Consider the following 20,278-nt stretch of genomic DNA (forward strand, 5'->3'; position numbering starts at 1 on the left):
AGCCGTTCCACGTTGTGAATGCCCAGCTTTGAGGGTAAGGCCAAACTGCTCCTGTCGCTGCTCCCGTACAGACTACTGTGCTTTTTGCCACATCCCATCCCTTTGTGCAGAGACCTCCATCCAACCTTGCAAGCCTAGCTCATAAGGGCCCAGCTCAGGGAAAAAGGCCAACCAACCACTTTTTCTTAGGCTTTGATATTATAGTCACTGTAGTGACAACTAGCCACAGAAAGAAATAAATAATAACCTTGTCAAGAATGGGGGCTATTCTTGCCTGCTTGTACGCTTACTCCTTGATCGCCCTCCCCCCCAGGTGATCAAATCATATACTGACAGTGGGGAACTGCTTTCTGCCCAGAAAATTTAAAAAATAAGTTCTATGAATTAAAGGCTAGCATTGTGCCAGGGAGCTATGTGATCAGCTTAAATATATATATATATATATACAGTGGAGGAAATAATTATTTGACCCCTCACTGATTTTGTAAGTTTGTCCAATGACAAAGAAATGAAAAGTCTCAGAACAGTATCATTTCAATGGTAGGTTTATTTTAACAGTGGCAGATAGCACATCAAAAGGAAAATCGAAAAAATAACTTTAAATAAAAGATAGCAACTGATTTGCATTTCATTGAGTGAAATAAGTTTTTGAACCCCTACCAACCATTAAGAGTTCTGGCTCCCACAGAGTGGTTAGACACTTTTACTCAATTAGTCAACCTCATTAAGGACACCTGTCTTAACTAGTCACCTGTATAAAAGACACCTGTCCACAGAATCAATCAATCAAGCAGACTCCAAACTCTCCAACATGGGAAAGACCAAAGAGCTGTCCAAGGATGTCAGAGACAAAATTGTAGACCTGCACAAGGCTGGAATGGGCTACAAAACCATTAGCAAGAAGCTGGGAGAGAAGGTGACAACTGTTGGTGCGATTGTTCGAAAATGGAAGGAGCACAAAATGACCATCAGTCGACCTCGCTCTGGGGCTCCACACAAGATCTCACCTCGTGGGGTGTCAATGATTCTGAGAAAGGTGAAAAAGCATCCTAGAACTACACGGGAGGAGTTAGTTAATGACCTCAAATTAGCAGGGACCACAGTCACCAAGAAAACCATTGGAAACACATTACACCGCAATGGATTAAAATCCTGCAGGGCTCGCAAGGTCCCCCTGCTCAAGAAGGCACATGTGCAGGCCCGTCTGAAGTTTGCCAATGAACACCTGAATGATTCTGTGAGTGACTGGGAGAAGGTGCTGTGGTCTGATGAGACCAAAATAGAGCTCTTTGGCATTAACTCAACTCGCTGTGTTTGGAGGAAGAAAAATGCTGCCTATGACCCCCAAAACACCGTCCCCACCGTCAAGCATGGGGGTGGAAACATTTTGCTTTGGGGGTGTTTTTCTGCTAAGGGCACAGGACAACTTATTCGCATTAACGGGAAAATGGACGGAGCCATGTATCGTGAAATCCTGAACGACAACCTCCTTCCCTCTGCCAGGAAACTGAAAATGGGTCGTGGATGGGTGTTCCAGCACAACAATGACCCAAAACATACAGCAAAGGCAACAAAGGAGTGGCTCAAGAAGAAGCACATTAAGGTCATGGAGTGGCCTAGTCAGTCTCCGGACCTTAATCCAATAGAAAACCTATGGAGGGAGCTCAAGCTCAGAGTTGCACAGAGACAGCCTCGAAACCTTAGGGATTTAGAGATGATCTGCAAAGAGGAGTGGACCAACATTCCTCCTAAAATGTGCGCAAACTTGGTCATCAATTACAAGAAACGTTTGACCTCTGTGCTTGCAAACAAGGGTTTTTCCACTAAGTATTAAGTCTTTTTTTGTTAGAGGGTTCAAAAACTTATTTCACTCAATGAAATGCAAATCAGTTGCTATCTTTTATTTAAAGTTATTTTTTCGATTTTCCTTTTGATGTGCTGCCACTGTTAAAATAAACCATTGAAATGATACTGTTCTGAGACTTTTCATTTCTTTGTCATTGGACAAACTTACAAAATCAGTGAGGGGTCAAATAATTATTTCCTCCACTGTATATATATATATATATACATACATATATATATACATACACATATACACACAATAAACCTATGTCTACCCCACCGCGCAAATGGAAGCTACAGTAAGCAGGCCTCTATCATATTTGGTAAAATTGTATCTACCCCCCAATTGCAAGCTGAGTGCCCTGAAACTGCAAGCGACATTGTGCTAAGCGTATGGTATTTTCACAGGCGCTGTGGCTTTCTTATACAAACCTTTTTTCAGAGGGAATGCTTGCCAGTAATCAACCACCATCCGCCTTCATGGACTACCTGGCATGCCAGCCACCCAACCGCTAGGGTTTGGGTGGGCAAGTGTAACCAGGCAGCCAACTGTCAACCCTCCTGCGGGACCCATGCCCATCAAGCACCTGCCTCACTAACAGTCGGCTGCATCCCAGCTAAGCTACAATAGGCAGGCTCTGTTTTTTATACTTACCCATCGTTATCTGGACTCCTACTAGTTGTACTAATAGAGGATTATACTATATGTAGGTTCTGTCTGCAGTAGCAGCGGATTGTCCTCTGAGCATGAACTGAAATCTGTGACTCAATATATTAGAGGTAAGGATCCTACTAAAGGCTGCTAAATCGAGAACTATATCCATAGAAATACCATGCAATGTACAGACTTCTTAAACCAAAGCCTGGGAAAGTTACTGTATTCAGGCTTTGCCCTATTCCTGACTAAGCTCCCCTCTGTAAACTCAAACTACTGCTCTCTGTGTACTCTGATGAGTTGCAGTAGCAGCAGCTCAGTGTCACAGCCTGGATTTCTATATTTAATAGAGAGGATGCCTTTTTGGACCCAGGCTATATAGATTGTAAGCTCTACGGGGCAGGGACCTCCTTCATCTTGTGTTTCTGACTCTTATTGTAACTGTACCTTGTATTTATTTGTATTTATTGTTGTACTTTGTATTTATCCATTATCTTTAACCCCCTGTTTGTATTAATGTATTCTACTGTACAGCGCTGCGTACATAAGTAGCGCTTTATAAATAAAGATATACATACATACATACAGGCTGACTCCCCTGCTGCCCAAGTGACTACAGTGCAATTAACTGCTTTAACAACAACAAGGAAACGACTATTGAGCAGCCTGTCCAAATAGTTCTACCCCCAATGCTATTAGTATAATGAGGAGTAAATTTGTATATACTGCAACTAATAACATTAAGGAAAAAAGAGAGGTCTGTACATGGTCCATGATACACTCACAGGGGCAATTGTACTGTAATCCCCTCCTCCCTCACTCTCTCTCTCTCTATATACATATATATATATATATAGCAAGAAAAAAGAGCTGCACTCACCAGGACTTGGTAAAAATATAGTAAGTTTATTTAAGCAAAGAGATCCAACGTTTCGAGCACTAACTGTGCTCTTCCTCAGGGAAAAAACCAAAAGACAGTGAGAACCCACTCCCTTAAAAAGCCCACCCTAGTAAAAAAAGGGCGCCAAAAAGGAATAATGGTAACCATGGTGACCAGAATAAACAAATTGTGTGAATAGACATGATCAAAAACACATAGTAAGGAGAAGAAGCTGGCAAACAAATAGCATATAATAAAAACAAGTACAGCAACAGGAGAACATCAAAAGTAGATATATATATATATATATATATATGTGTGTGTGTGTGCCGAAACACAGTAGAACTACTTCTGCCCTGGGTACACAGCCTGAGTGACAAAGTGTAGCCTCTACAGGAATGTTGTCCAAATAACTAGATGGCTATCTGGCAGGTTCTGCATGGGTTAATATATACTCCAACTATAGCTCTCTGTATACTCCAACTACAGCTCTCTCTGTATACTCCAACTATAGCTCTCTCTGTATACTCCAACTATAGCTCTCTCTGTATAAATCCAAAAATAGGAAAAAAAAAGCTCCAGCAGATTAACTGCAAAACATTTATTATGGGTAGTGGTAACACGACATGTTTCGGGTTAATACCCTTTATCAAGTGTACAAAGACCATAACCATGTGATCTCATTTAAAGCCAAATTGACCTATGACCCACCAAGCACACAGCATTTCAGGAAACATTCTTAAAGTGATAGTATAATAAGTTAACAAGTTAAACATAAGTGAAGGGTCATTATATAATATACCTTGTGTAAAAAATGCTATAGTTAAATATGGTAATGTTTCATTATACATTAACATTAAAGTGATAGTGCAGCAATTAGCATAAATAATGCCACAATGTGCATAGATTTGTTTAGGTTTGTTAAAATAGCATAAAAGATAATAATTTATAAGATAATCAAAAACAAGTGCAAAGTGAATAAAGCATACAGTCCAAATACTAAGTCCGTAAGTGTTGATCCAATGTCCTTGGAAATCCATTAAAAACAGTTCCATAAAAGAGGAAGGGAGGTCCAGTTGAACCGAATCCACAAGAAACACTCCTGGGGGCCACTGCACGTTTACACGTGTCTAACCACACCAATGATAGGAAACTGCCCATACAGGGCCTATCCAGGGTAATGTAATCCTTTATATATTGAAATTGCCTATACATGTTTAAATGCAACATTTTCAAATCATTTACGTAAAAATTATTGTTACAAAATGGATACAATAAGCTGCAAAATATGCAAAAAGTTACTAATGAAGTATTACTTTTAACAGGCCGGCCTTATTATATATCTCTATCTCCTGTAATAGGTGACTCACCCATACCAATTTTTTAATTTTTTTTTTTAATTTTTTTTTTATTTTTATACAGCAGGAAATCCGTGTTTCGCAACGACTAGCAGGCTAACTTTATTCACCTGAAAAATAGAGTGGACAATACATAATTGAACCTACAGGAAACAGAGTAAACTATATTGTTCATTCATACCTCTGGGCATGACACAGTCTAGGCGCCTTATCCACCTAGCCTCTCTTTGTAATAGCAGCTTCTTCCAATCCCCACCTCTTACAGGTTTTTGTACCACCTCCATCACTTTCCATTTTAACTGACAGGCACTGTGCTTATTATCAATAAAGTGCCATGACACAGATGTATCCGTGTAAGAATCCTTCTTAAAATTCCGAATATAGTTCTTATGCTCTTTTATACGTGTATTAACCGGACGGAAGGTTTTTCCCACGTATAGCATTCCGCACGGGCACTTTAATACATATATCACACACTTGCTCTTACAAGTGGCATATGCTTTTAAAGGGATTTCCACTCCACTTAGTGGATGGTGTATGTTAGACCCCTTAATAATGGAACTGCAGCAATTGCATTCCATACATGGAAAAGTGCCTATCTTAGGTTTGCCTTCAAACAATGTCTTTGTACTAAATGATTGTGTTGGACATAAAATGTCCTTAAGAGACGAACCTCTTTTATACGCAAACCTAGGAAGCTTGCTGAATAAACTGCCATGTTTTGTATCTGATTGTAATATGGGCCAGTACTTTCTAATCACATTTTCTATTTTCCGGCTTTTCTTATCAAATTTCCCCACAAAAGTCATTCTATTGTCATTACAAATATGAGATTTAGGCTTTAATAATTGCTCACGAGGCAACTTACCAACCTCATTAGCGACATGTTCTAATTTTTGTTTGGGGTAACCCCTATCCATAAAACGCTTTGTCAAATCATTAGCAGCATCTCTATACAAAGAGTCATTAGAAGCGATTTTCCTTGCCCGAATATACTGACCCTTAGGTATTGCTTTCAATGTAAGGGGGTGGTGGCAGCTCCTGATATGCAAAAGGTTATTCCTATCCATTTTTTTGCGATATAGCCCTGTGACTAGTTTATTACCATCCAATTTAATGTTGACGTCAAGAAAATTAATCTCAGTAGTAGAGGTCTCAAAAGTGAATTTAACCGTTGGGTGTGATTTATTTGCTTCAGATACCATTTGCTCAAATTTACCAATCGGACCAACCCATAAAATTAAGGTATCATCCACATACCTGAAATACTGTTTAATATATGGTAAATAGGTCTTGTTAAGAAACAATTTTTTCTCCAACTCATAAACAAAAAGGTTGGCAAGGGATGGCGCGACCGCTGACCCCATTGACGTGCCTTGTTGCTGCCAGAAAAATTGCCCATCGTACATGAAATAGTTTTTCTTTAACACTATTTCAAGGCAGTCCAGAATAAAGTAAATCAGGGCATTAGATAAATTTGTATCCAATAGTGCGTTTTCCACACAACTTAGAGCCTCCTCCTGTGGTATTGATGTAAAAAGGCTTTCAATATCAATACTACAGAGGATAATGTCACCTTCCAATGGACCCAAAGCATTCAATTTATTTAATAAATCGGTAGTATCTTTAAGGCAGGTGGGTAAATTGCTGACCAATTTTTGCAAGTGAAAATCAACAAATTTAGAAAGTGGTTCAAGGACTGAACCCACACCTGACACAATTGGTCTACCTGGAGGATTAATTAAAGTTTTATGAATCTTGGGCAGTATATATAATAATGGAATTTTAGGAAATTCTGTAGTAAGAAAATCCCTGGTACTCTTATCAATAGTGCCCATAAGGAATGCATCATAAACCATTGTATCTATAGTATTTTTAATCTTGCCCGTGGGATCTGAGTCTATAGTACAATAGTGCCCCTGGATATTCAATAACCGCATTACTTCTTCATTATATTTGTCTCTATCTAGGACCACCACCGCTCCCCCCTTATCTGCCTTTTTAATTATAATGTTGTGGTTATTTTTGAGAGTAATCAGTGCATGTCGTTCCCTTTTAGTGAGATTGGGGTGATATTTGGTTCCTATATCATTATCCCAAATATCTTTAACTTCATTAGTTACCACTTTGACAAAAGTATCCAAAGACACACTTGTGTCTCTCTGTATACTCCAACTACAGCTCTCTGTATACTCCAACTATAGCTCTCTCTGTATACTCCAACTATAGCTCTCTGTATACTCCAACTACAGCTCTCTGTATACTCCAACTACAGCTCTCTGTATACCCCAACTATAGCTCTCTCTGTATACTCCAACTACAGCTCTCTGTATACTCCAACTATAGCTCTCTCTGTATACTCCAACTATAGCTCTCTCTGTATACTCCAACTACAGCTCTCTGTATACTCCAACTACAGCTCTCTGTAATACTCCAACTATAGCTCTCTCTGTATCTCCAACTACAGCTCTCTGTATACTCCAACTACAAGCTCTCTGTAATACTCCAACTATACTCTAACTCCACTAGTAATACTCCAACTAGCTCTCTCTGTATACTCCAACTACAGCTCTCTGTATACTCCAACTACAGCTCTCTGTAATACTCCAACTATAGCTCTCTCTGTATACTCCAACTACAGCTCTCTGTAATACTCCAACTATAGCTCTCTGTATACTCCAACTACAGCTCTCTGTATACTCCAACTAGCTCTCTCTGTATACTCCAACTACAGCTCTCTGTAATACTCCAACTATAGCTCTCTCTGTATACTCCAACTACAGCTCTCTGTAGCTCTCTCTGTATATACTCCATCTACAGCTCTCTGTATACTCCAACTACAGCTCTCTGTATACTCCAACTACAGCTCTCTGTATACTCCAACTACAGCTCTCTGTATACTCCAACTACAGCTCTCTGTATACTCCAACTACAGCTCTCTGTAATACTCCAACTATAGCTCTCTCTGTATACTCCAACTACAGCTCTCTGTATACTCCAACTACAGCTCTCTGTAATACTCCAACTATAGCTCTCTCTGTATACTCCAACTACAGCTCTCAGAATACTCCATCTACAGCTCTCTGTATACTCCAACTACAGCTCTCTGTAATACTCCAACTATAGCTCTCTCTGTATACTCCAACTACAGCTCTCTGTAGATAATACTCCAACTAACTAGCTCTCTGTATACTCCAACTACAGCTCTCTGTAATACTCCAACTATAGCTCTCTCTGTAGCTCTCTGTATAATACTCCAACTATAGCTCTCTCTGTATACTACTACAGCTCTCTGTAACTAACTAGCTCTCTGTAATACTCCAACTATAGCTCTCTCTGTATACTCCAACTACAGCTCTCAGAATACTCCATCTACAGCTCTCTGTATACTCCAACTACAGCTCTCTGTATACTCCAACTACAGCTCTCTGTATACTCCAACTACAGCTCTCTGTAATACTCCAACTATAGCTCTCTCTGTATACTCCAACTACAGCTCTCTGTAATACTCCAACTATAGCTCTCTCTGTATACTCCAACTACAGCTCTCAGAATACTCCATCTACAGCTCTCTGTATACTCCAACTACAGCTCTCTGTAATACTCCAACTATAGCTCTCTCTGTATACTCCAACTACAGCTCTCTGTAATACTCCAACTATAGCTCTCTCTGTATACTCCATCTACAGCTCTCTGTATACTCCAACTACAGCTCTCTGTATACTCCAACTACAGCTCTCTGTAATACTCCAACTATAGCTCTCTCTGTATACACCAACTACAGCTCTCAGAATACTCCATCTACAGCTCTCTGTATACTCCAACTATAGCTCTCTCTGTATACTCCAACTACAGCTCTCTGTATACTCCAACTACAGCTCTCTGTAATACTCCAACTATAGCTCTCTCTGTATACTCCAACTACAGCTCTCTGTAATACTCCAACTATAGCTCTCTCTGTATACTCCAACTACAGCTCTCTGTATACTCCAACTACAGCTCTCTGTAATACTCCAACTATAGCTCTCTCTGTATACTCCAACTACAGCTCTCAGAATACTCCATCTACAGCTCTCTGTAATACTCCAACTACAGCTCTCTGTAATACTCCAACTATAGCTCTCTCTGTATACTCCAACTACAGCTCTCAGTATACTCCATCTATAGCTCTCTGTATACTGTAATGAGTTGCAGTAGCTGCAGCTCAATGTCCCAGCCTGGATTCCTATTTAATAGAGAGGGTACATCTTTGGGCCCAGGCTGACTTCCATGCTGCCTGAGTGGCTACAGTGAGATTAACTGCTGTAAAACTGCAAACAAACAGCAAGAGAGAGTTCTACCCCCAAAGCCAGCAGTATAGTGAGGAGTTAGTGTGTATATACTGCAGCTAATAACATTATATTACAGAGAGAGCTCTGCCTCATGTTTCTACCTGTCCAGAAGATAGGAAGTGAACTCCTTCTCTTGTGACATCACATCCCTATCCTTCTCCACCCCCGGCCCAGCTTTCCCCCTCCTAACTTACTGCTTCTCACCTAATCACAGCTGCATCTGATTTTTCCAATCTTTAAACATAAACCAGTGTAATCTGGCTGCTGGTCATTCGGATCCCTTGTCATGCAGCCCCTGCGTTTATAGCTTCAGGGCTTCCTTTCTGGCTTTAATATATTGCTAATGGGTGAGTGCAGAGGATCTCTTGTCTATATCTGTAATCACATGAATGCTCTATGAGAGTATTTTCAGGTGTGAATCTCCCTAAAGGCACCATTGCTAGCAATTTCACAAAAGGCACTAGGGACCAATTTAAGGTGTTTTATTGCTGCCTTTATGATGTAAGTAGGCTTTAGAACTGAAGTTTCTATTTGGCTCATTTACTAAAAAAGTGCAAAGGTACAAATCACTTGCTGCAACCTGGGTTTAACCCTGCTTTGTTATTTACCCATGTGGGGGGCTACTTTGTTTCTTGGTCAAGGGGTGTGTGAACAGCATAATCATAGGCGGAGGGTGACTTTTTTGTTTGGGGAGGTTAAAGATGGCCCATACACTGACTGACCTACAGCTAATGTGAGACTTAGTGGATTCGCTGCTGGTGTAAAAGATTAACTTCCCAACTACCTCTTGCCGTTCCCACTGACTCCCAGGGACACTGTGCAAAAGTGCGGGTGGGAGGGCTTTTTTTAACCCTAAAATGCTTAGGATGTAAAAGTATTCATACGTGCACTTCTGTTAGGGGTTCTCTATACATTTGTGTTTGTGATTAGTTAGCTTCAAGGGGTAGTTCACCTTTAAATTAACTTTTAATATGATGTAGACATTGATATTCTGAGACAATTTGCAATTGGTCCTCTTTTATTTTTAATGGTTTTTTGGTTATTTAGCTTATTGTTCAGCAGCTCTCCATTTGGTATTTCAGCAGCTATCTGGTTGCTAGGGTCATATTTACCAGGTAGTGGTTTAAACAAGAGATGGGAAAACTGCAGCAAAAGTTCAAAGTTGGTTCTTGGGTAAAGTTTACAGCCTGCAGATTCTTCTTTTTTTAGTCTTCAATTCTGCACTGCCTCCAGTTTGCAAAATTTCCCGATCCCTGTCTGCATCTGCGCCTTGATTGGTCAATTTTACTGCCTGTCAAGAAAGCTGTGCTCTGATTGGAGAATCCAAGAAAGATCCAATCAGAGCACAGCTGATTTCTGCAGAACCCGGAGAAGATTTTCAGGACAGTGCAGAAATGGAGCCAGGTTTTTTTTTTTAAGGTGCCAAAGCAGGTTTGGGGAGGCTTAGCCTCCCCTAGTCTTACTGAAAATCTGCCTATGCAGCATAATTTTCAGCACAAAAATGTTGTTAGTCGTGATTTATGTGTTGGTTCAACATGCAAAAGGAGCACATTTGCCTCTTTCAAGCATGCAATTGAACGTGTTATATGCTATAAGGCTAATGCCACACAGAGCGCATGGGGCGTATTGTCGGCAAGCCGAAAAATGCTTGCAGAGAATACGCTCCATATGCTCAAATTTGCTCCTACCTGTGCCTGCACCCGAATGAATTGAATACGCTCGGGGGCAGGCACATGTAGCCGATATCCGCCGAAAATGTGAAGTCTAAAAAAAGACTAATTGCAAATTTTCTTAGAATACTGCTGCCTGCATCATGCTTAAAGCTCATTTAAGGTGAACCAATCCAGGGCAGGTGATGGTGGCTCACAGTCAAGCTTACTTATGTGTCATATTTTTAATTGCATTTTTAATAAAACAATTAAAGTATAGGGGATAATGGATACTGTTTGAACACTTACATACAGAAACCAACCAGTCCATACAAGTCATAAGTCCATAAAAATCCTTACCCTAACATTTGTGGACTGGCATAATAAATAAGTAGGGTTCATATAAATCCTTCAGATAAGGAATAAACACATTTCCACAGATCGGACATCAATATATGTGTAGTTAAAGAAAAAAGAGTAGTTGGGAAGAAGGGGGGGGTAATATGAACCAGAGACAAGAAGGAGGGAAGGTAATGAAATGAAAAGGGGAGGAAGACCCACTAGAAACTGACACAGACTATAAGTATGGCCTAAAAAGTCTATGTGCTAAATTAGTCAAATTTTTTGGGCATTATTCGAAGATTTATAATGATTTGCATTGATTTTATGGGGGAGGAGTAGAAAATATCTCTAGGGATTATTTTTGCATCTTGCAAAACAAATTACATACAAATCTCTGCAGGTTTTAAAGATCTATTCATTAAATCTGCAAAGTCATACCGATTCCAGATCTAATAAATCGCTTCTCTGGCCTTCTGGCACGCCTACTGAGTGAGATTTACAATCCTTGGCTCCTAATGATTTTGCTTCTATCGCTCATGACCTGAAAAAGTCTTAAAATATGTAAAGGCACAGCCGAGAGTGATTAAGCGCCAGGGAAACTGGTGGCAGCGGTTCCTAGCCTAGTATGGCATGGTTTCTTTTAGGCTTCGGCACAAAATCTATAAAACTGGGTGCGCTTCTCTGGTGACTTGAGTCACCTCCATCAGAATTTAGAATAAATGCTCAGTTAACATATTTTATAGGATACTTTTGTCATATTCCCTAATGATTTACCTACCTGATATCCCTTTATTTGTATCTTCTTGAAGCCAGTGTACCCTTTGCATTGACAGTGAGCCAAGCAGTGGGCTTGCCTTGGGGGCCCTTCTGCATTGGCCCAGCTCCGCTTGAAGGACTTGAAGCCATAAAGCCAGAAAACCTCAGCTGGTGCCATGACTACACACAAAAAACAAATATACTTATTGTGCAAACTGGCTTTTATTGTATTTTTGTACCAAACATTCTCACCTTTATTTTGTTAGTTGTATGTGGATCTTCATGCTGGACCACTGGGGCTGACAGATCGTGGGCCTTTCACCCCAGCCATGGAGGCCCCTGACGCAAATCCCCTTGCTGTACCCTCATCCCCAGTGTGTACTCCTAGCCTCATTGTTTCTTTCTCCACTGTAGATATTAAATAGACATATATATCAGGTATATCTGTAGATTTGTGCAAGTGGGTCTGGGCCACATCACAGTAATACTAGAGCAAGATATAAAAAGTGCAGTTACAATTTGTTTGTTTAGCAGTAAAATAATCTCACTTGATTACAGGTGATGTCTTTCTTGTATTTTGTGGGTAAGAATGCAAATATTTGAACTTTATTTTGCTACACATGACATTGACTTGGCAGCTAAAGTGAAATGAATAAACAAAGATGACTGGTTGCTAAAGATTTATGAATGCCGATATTTTTCTGGTATCATTTACATTCAAACGCATGATGCATGTTTGGTCTGGCTGTAATTTGTTGGCCCCATAGAACAGGTGGGAAATATATACAGTGAAACCTCAATTTAAACTTTTTTTTGTGCTTCTACCAATATATAATGCATAATGCATTTCACTAATTTTACATTTTCCTGAATTTTAGACCATTTTTTCTGGTCACGCTTGTTATAGAAATATCAGATACCAAAGGTTGTTTGAGGTAAAGTTTATTAGACACGTACATGGGTTTTAAACAAAGCCAAGTCAGAACTAAAAAACAAAGACAGTACAGGGTTTATATAGAAAACAAGGAGCTGCTCTTTGCCAAATAGGTAGTTCTGTCTTCAAGGCCATAGTTGAAGTAACTAAAGGTGGCCATACAAGTAGCAATAATGACCCTCCACTAACGTTCAGGGCTGAATCATCAGATATGGAGGTAGAAACCGATCAAAATCTTTTAACCTGGCCGATCGACGAGATGACCAATATCCACAGCCTTTGCGATATCGGTCGCCCTTTTGAACCGCCAAACACACACCGAATATTGTACGAAACGAGGTTTTGTAAGATAATATCGGTACGTGTATGGCCGGCTTAAGACTAGATTGAGAATAGAATCCATCTGAGTCGGGGGGTCTGTGTTATGAATCTGCACACACACAATTTATTCTTTATCACCCTGAAAAACATAAAATGGGTGTTCTACTGTAAACTGCGTTGTTCCTTTATAGACATCTCTTTTGTGCTGAAGAATAGTATGGGGCTGCATTCGGACAATAGCGTGTATATTTGTGTGTTTATGTAAAGTTGTCAGGGAGAGAAGCTGTAACTGCAGGATAGCATGTATAGTAAGGTGTCAGGCAGTGATCCCCAACCAGTGGCACAGGAGCAACATGTAGCTCACCACCCCCTTTGATGTTGCTCCCAGTGGCCTTAAAGTACAGTAGGTGGCTTGGAGGCAAGTTTTGGAAGCACAGTTTTACTCCAAGTAGAGCGTCCTGTAGGCTAGCAGTCCACATGGGGCTACCAAATAACCAATCACGGTCCTGATATGGCATCCCCAAAAAACATTTTAATGCTTGTGTGGCTCACAAATACTTTTTACATTTGACAGTGACTCATGAGTAAAAAAGGTTGGGGATCCCTGGTGTCAGTAATAGTTTATATTAGGATTACCCAACAATTTCTAGCTCAGTGTTGTTGAACTGCAAATTTCAATATACTATCTGTTGCAGAAATGCCATTCTATCAGTAGCTGATGTTCAATGAAAGCTGAAGAATTGTAGGCTTAATATATAAAATGAATAGGACCCAGAATGGACTCTTTTGACTCAGGCTCAGGAATCATTATGAAAAACTATGAATATGGTATGCAACATTGTATTTCAGCCCAATCTCTCTCACAATCTCAACACATCTTCTGCACACAACTTATTTACAGAAACTTGTGCTGCTAAACCCCAGTCTGGTTGCTCCAAGCCCAAAATAGTCCATGTAACATGGTTTCTTCACTAAATCTCTCACAATGCACTACTCACAATATAGACGACCAGTCAAGATTTACAGACCACAAAAGGCACAGGGTTTTGGGGATATTGGGCCTGTCAGGCAATAGCTGGCATGGTCTGGGAAGATTGCTGTAATGGCCTAATTTTCCATTTAGAACTAGACTGGTAATCTGTGGATTCTGGAAAATGTCAAAGGGTTGCTGTGAGATGCCATAGACAGTTACTATTACCTATTTGCTGTTTGGGGATTTGCAATTTTTTGCTAGATTTAATCATTTACTGTCTCCTTCCTGTAATTTAGGATTGCTGCAGTTCTCTGTGCCTTCTATTTCAGATTGCAGAGAGACCAGTGGCTTCCCCAGTGAATAAAAACTTCCTGCATTTGGCTGCATTATGTTCATGAGGGACAGGAATGTGGGAAGCACATACATAGATATAAAACTAAACCAAATGTGCATGTAATTTTGAAAATAAAATAATACATTAAAACATTCACAATGTTCCTTATAAAGGGTATTGGTGCCAAAGCTTCTCAAGATAAAAGATATAAAATATATGTGTATCTATTTTTGTATGTTAATAATACAGATATAGGATTTTTTATACAGAATGCTTGGGACCTGTGGTTTTCTGCATACGGGATCTTTCCATAATTTGGATCCCCATACCTTAAATATGCTAAAAACATTTAGACATTAAATAAACCCATTAGGGTGGTTTTGCCACCAAAATGGTTTTATGCAGTTTAGTTACAAAGTACAAGGCATTGTTTTATTATCACATGGAAATGGAACTAATTTATCTGCTTTAAATGGGCTCTATGGGAGATGGCCTATAGGTAAATTGGAGCTTTCTGGACAACAATTTTTAAATATCTGCACTATAAATGTGCGAAGTGCTTTTTAGAACAAGAACACATAAAAGTTGGTAGTGTAATACTGAGCTTAAAAGATACATATAAAAAGAGAGTAGGCAAGGTCTCTTGAAAAGGCAGGCAGTCTAGTTTTGGGGAGCAAAGATATATATCAATGTACATTGAAATTCACACTACAGACTTTGGTTCCGTTGGCAGGTTGTCTGTCTGTAGTGCTAATTGTCTGAAGAATGGCAGGTATGTGTATGTGCAGATGCTGATTAGGACAAGGGGCCAGGGTGCAAAATTAATTATTCACTCTGTTAGAAATGTGTGTAAATGAAATAGCTAATTCCAATAACTAGAAGGGGTGACCACATACGTTTGGCCATAATGTGCAAAATCACAATTCTAACTATATAAATATGTGCAACTGCATTTTTTTCACATTTTTATATTCTTGCAAAATAGTTGGCTGCTAGAGAGCTGTAACAGATTTACTGCTCTTCAACGGCCAACTGGAGGTTATAACACTCATTTTGATGTCATCAACTTCTAAACAGTTAAAGATGACAAGGGCTTGATTGTGATTCACTTGAAATGGCTGAATCTTGATCACAATGCTTAGTTAATTACTTTTATTATTGTTATTATTATTAACAGAGTAATAAAAAAAGTGTTTGGGGAATAGGCCTCCCATAGGAAATTTGAGTCTATTGTATTGCAAACACAGCAAAAAAACAGAAAGGTAGCTAATAGGACCCATTTAGATTCTTTATTATTCCCTTCATTTTACAGTCAATGTGAGTGAAATCATTCCTTCACACACATTAAAGCAACATTATCTTATGGGATATTTTAAAAATAAACGTGTGTATGGGATGTTATTATTTAATGCTCTTTAAAGACGAATGGGTATTTGGCATGAGAGGGTGGGTAAGGTGCTGCTATTGCAAGTGATGACATCACAATGAAATACTTGTTATCTCCAAATGTTTGCATTCAGCATACTGTACTTGCAGACATTGTGATGTCATCATGGGCAAACATCTGAAGATAACATGTGATCCATTGTGATGTCACTACTTGAAATGGTAGTGCCTAGCCCACTAGGCTTAGCTCAATCATTGCAAAGATGGCAAGAGTGATGATGAAGTTGCTCTTGCTCTTTCTATTTTTTATTCTAATTCTTTTTATCTCAGAAACTTCCAGCTTTATCAGTAAGTATTTGAAGAAGTTATTTATCTTTACAGGTTGATTTGAATGAGTGGTTTCTCCCTGGTTGAGAGACCACTCTATGGGGTATATTTATCATGCTCTGTAAAAAGTGGAGTAAAGCATTACCGGTGATGTTGCTCAAAGCAGCCAGATGCTTTGCTTTTCTAACTGTTGCAATCTAATTGCTGATTGGTTGCCCTGGGCAACATCACCGTTAATGTGTCACTCCACTTTTTACACAGCATGATAAATATACCCCTATGTGTCATTAATCTTAGTGCTCTAAAAGCATGAAACCATGGGCTATCGACATAAATAAATCTACATGTAAAGCAAATTTATTGTCATAAACATATTTTCAGGATTATTAACTGCAGCCATTCATACCAAAAGACTTTATGCATACCAGTTCCTCATATAAGAACCCCAGCTATAGAATTAAAATGATCTACTACACAAACTCTATACACTGCCTTAATTATAGGCTGTTTGAGTGAGGATTGTATATTATACTATGGGTTTAATTAGAAGCTAACAGAAGGCAAGTCTTAAAAGATACACAAAGAGAGCCCTATACATGTGTGTCTTTCTCTCTATTATTAGATTATCAGCTCACACACAGCATGAACCTTAAATGATCACTGTCCGCTCTATTGTTCCTTCCAAAAAACAACAGGAACGTTTTCATAAACTGTAAAATAAATCTGTAATAAATCTGCCCCTAATAAAACTCTTGGATGCAATGGAAGTTAATTTGGTAGAAGTTACATTTTAGCTGTTTTTTTTAAAAAAATTGTTATATCCATACTGCACTTTATTTGTACTGATCTGTCTCTATCTCCAACAGCTTGTGGAAACCGACCCTTTTATACTGAGGTTAAAGCCTCTTATTCAACAGAATTAAATCCAGTAGAAGGAAAGTGGCCATGGATTGTAAGCATCCAAAAGAAAGTGGAATTAGGCTACAAGCATATCTGCGCCGGAACCATTTTGAATAACGAATGGATTATTACAGCTGCTCACTGCTTTAAGGACTGGAAAGAGTAAGTCCTGAACCAGCTACTGGGCACCTTATATCCAACATATTAGAGTTATTGTAGAATTAATAAAGCCATGATTCTTTTCTAAAGTTATCTATCTGATTTACATATAATTGTCTTAGAACATGTGTCAGGCTTATTTATATGATAAATTTGATTTGCTATTCCAGAGGTGACCCAACAACTCCACTGAGAGTTCTGCTTGGAACCTTCTACCTGTCAGAAATTGGATTAAGAACTCAGAGCCGAGGAGTTAAACAGCTGATAAAACATGATCAATATGATCCAATCACTGAGAGCAATGATATTGCCTTGATTCAACTGGATAAGCAAGTTGAATTCAGTGATCATATTCAGCAAGCATGTTTCCCTAAGGAATCTGCTGATCTGAAGGATCTGATCGACTGTTCCATCGCAGGATGGGGTGCCCAAGGCAAGCATTGTAAGTCTTTCTATTCTACATTTCTTATGCTTTACGATGAACAAATGAAATAAATTTGACTTAGATTGTGTAACCTACACAATACCCACATGATAACCATGGTTAAGTAATTCTGACTTTTCATTTTTAGTGGATGAACCATCTCAATTCCTGCAAGAGGCACAAGTGGAACGAATTGATACGAAGCACTGCAACAAGTGGTACCAAGGAATCTTAGGAGAGAACCATCTGTGCGCAGGCCATCGCAAGGGGCCAGAAAAAACTTGCAATGTAAGTGGGTTAATTCACATCACATTGGTATGAGGGGTGTCCTGCTCCCATCACAAGGAGAACAGGCAGTTTACTCCCCCCTCAATCACAACACTGTATAAGTTCGGAACTTGTTTAATGATAGTGATTACAAGAAGGTAGAACTGTAGGTACAAACAGTACAATGGTATCAGAATACATTCTGGGTACGTTAAATACAGATGAAATACAAGAGAAGCATATATAAACCTCTGATATGCATTATACAGTCCTAGTGGGGCCTAACAGGTGGCTGCTGAGGGAGAAATAGTCAATCACAAACTGCAAACCAGAATGCACATAAAAGCAAAATACACAGCATATAATGAGCAGGCATTAAACACAATGCAAACATACCAATGATGCTTGGATAGGCCTGCTTCGAAATGAGTGTGGGTGCTGATCTCACCAGCCCTAGCAAAGTGTAGCTATTACCACAGAAATGGCTGCTTCCTCTCAGCACCAGGAAGTGATGTAATCAAAGTGAATATCAAAATAAATAATAAACAGCTGCAAGGACACGATACTAGAAGCAACCAGAGGAGGGGAGGGGGGGGGCAAGGATACCATAAAGCCCAATACACATAAGGAATCATTACATATGAAGAAATTTGCAACACTGAAGAATTGTTATACCTAAAACGTGGGCAAAACTACTGCTGTGGCAGCACAAGGGGCATTTTGAAGTGACAGAAACAATAACAATAACTAGTGTTTTATGGCATATTTATAAAGGTGTGTGAAAAAGGTGGTGTTAGAATCTACGTGACAGTACCACATTTCATTGTTTTATACTAAGGGGCCGATTTACTAATCCACGAACGGGTTGAAAGTGTCCGAATGTGTTTTTTTTTCGGAATGATCAGTATTTTGCGATTTTTTTCGTCGCCGTCGCAACTTTTCCATAAATTGTCGCGACTTTTTCATAGCCGTTACAACTTGTGCGAATTGTCGCGACTTTTCGTAGCCATCGCGAAAACATGGGAAAGGTTTGCCCGCGCTCAATACGAAAAAGTCGCGACAATTCACGCCAGTTGTAACGGCTACGAAAAAGTCGTGACAATTCACGAAAAAGTCGCGACGGCAACAAAAAAATCGCAAAAAATAAAATGTCTGTGCCCCTTTCCTAAAATCCAAGGCCCCTGCTTGCACCTGTCCCAGGGGACCGTGTCCATTTATGTTACACAATATTTTTCTGTACCATATTAAACACACCTTAATAAATAAATATGCTCCTCAGTAGTCCCATAATTCTATTCTTGCTTATATAAATGTTAGATCCTTAAAGTATATTTGTGATTTTATGTAATTTTAATTCTTCTCTATTTAGGGTGACAGAGGATCGCCATTAATGTGTAGAACAAAGAAGAACAATGTATATTCAGTAATAGGAATACTAAATTGGGGTTCAGGCTGTGGACAAACCCGATCCCCGGGAGTTTACAGCCCTATTCAGTCCCATATTAAATGGATTGTGGAAAAAGTAAAGAATGAAGCAGTTAAAGCCACAATTCAAGGGAAGAGATTAGTTCCAAAACTACTCTTTCCTTTGGTCAAACCTGATCATATGAACCCAAACAGAAACACTGCGCAAAATTCAGAAGCAGAAATAAAGGAAACTGAAAACACAGGTCAACAAAGTACCCCAGTTCCACCAATGTCTCCAGCAGAGCTTAATTCTGCATATAAAGCCCAGACGGCTGAGAATATCAGTAGAAGGAACGTCCTAAAGCGACTCCTGGCTGCTGCAGCCAAGCTCTTTAAATAGAGCCCCTATGCACATTTATTTAAAATGTTTTTACAATTTAATTTTGGTATCGTTTATTTTTATAGAAAACTGTATATGTTTTTATATAGATTTTAAAATATTTTTTTATAAAAAATTTTAAAAACATAGAAAATGCTTATTTTTATATTAAAATTTGTGAAGCTTTTGCATATAAATAAAGCTATATTTTTATATAATAATTGCTAGTCAATGATTTTATATTTTTTGCGATGAGTCTCATTTAAAGGGTTTATTTACAATAACGTGTATATTACATATAAATGTAATATTTTGAGCAACCAAAATTAAAGACAATATTCCATTAAAGGAGAAAGAAAGGTAAAAACTAAGTAGCTTCATCAGAAAGGTCTATGTAAATACAGCCATAAGAAGCTGCACTGACTTCTCTGTAAAAAGATTTGTTGTGTCTGTGTCTGACACGCAGCTCTCTCCTCTCTCCTGCTCCCCCTCCCTGAAGAATACTAAGAACTACCCCCACTTAGGAATGTGGATCTGAGCCAATCAGCAGGAAGCTTCCTCATAGTCTTACTAACTGAGCATGTACACTGGTCTGGGTGTCTGTGCAGGAGTGAGGCATTATGGGAACTTTCTTTACACAGCTCAGCATTT

At 39.1% G+C, this 20,278-nt stretch overlaps 1 protein-coding gene across 1 annotated transcript; it reads left to right on the forward strand.

Annotated features, from left to right (window-relative positions):
• The first annotated feature begins 9,353 nt into the window (after positions 1-9,353).
• LOC733551 (novel trypsin family protein) lies at positions 9,354-19,848 on the forward strand. Its single transcript, NM_001044466.1, is given in 5 exon segments — positions 9,354-9,416; positions 16,958-17,153; positions 17,321-17,592; positions 17,723-17,862; positions 19,211-19,848. Coding segments are annotated over 5 exon segments (1,050 nt in total). The 5' UTR covers positions 9,354-9,412; the 3' UTR covers positions 19,649-19,848.
• Positions 19,849-20,278: the final 430 nt, after the last annotated feature.

The sequence above is a fragment of the Xenopus tropicalis genome, chromosome 2 (assembly GCF_000004195.4).
Source record: "Xenopus tropicalis strain Nigerian chromosome 2, UCB_Xtro_10.0, whole genome shotgun sequence".
Lineage (NCBI taxonomy): Eukaryota > Metazoa > Chordata > Amphibia > Anura > Pipidae > Xenopus > Xenopus tropicalis.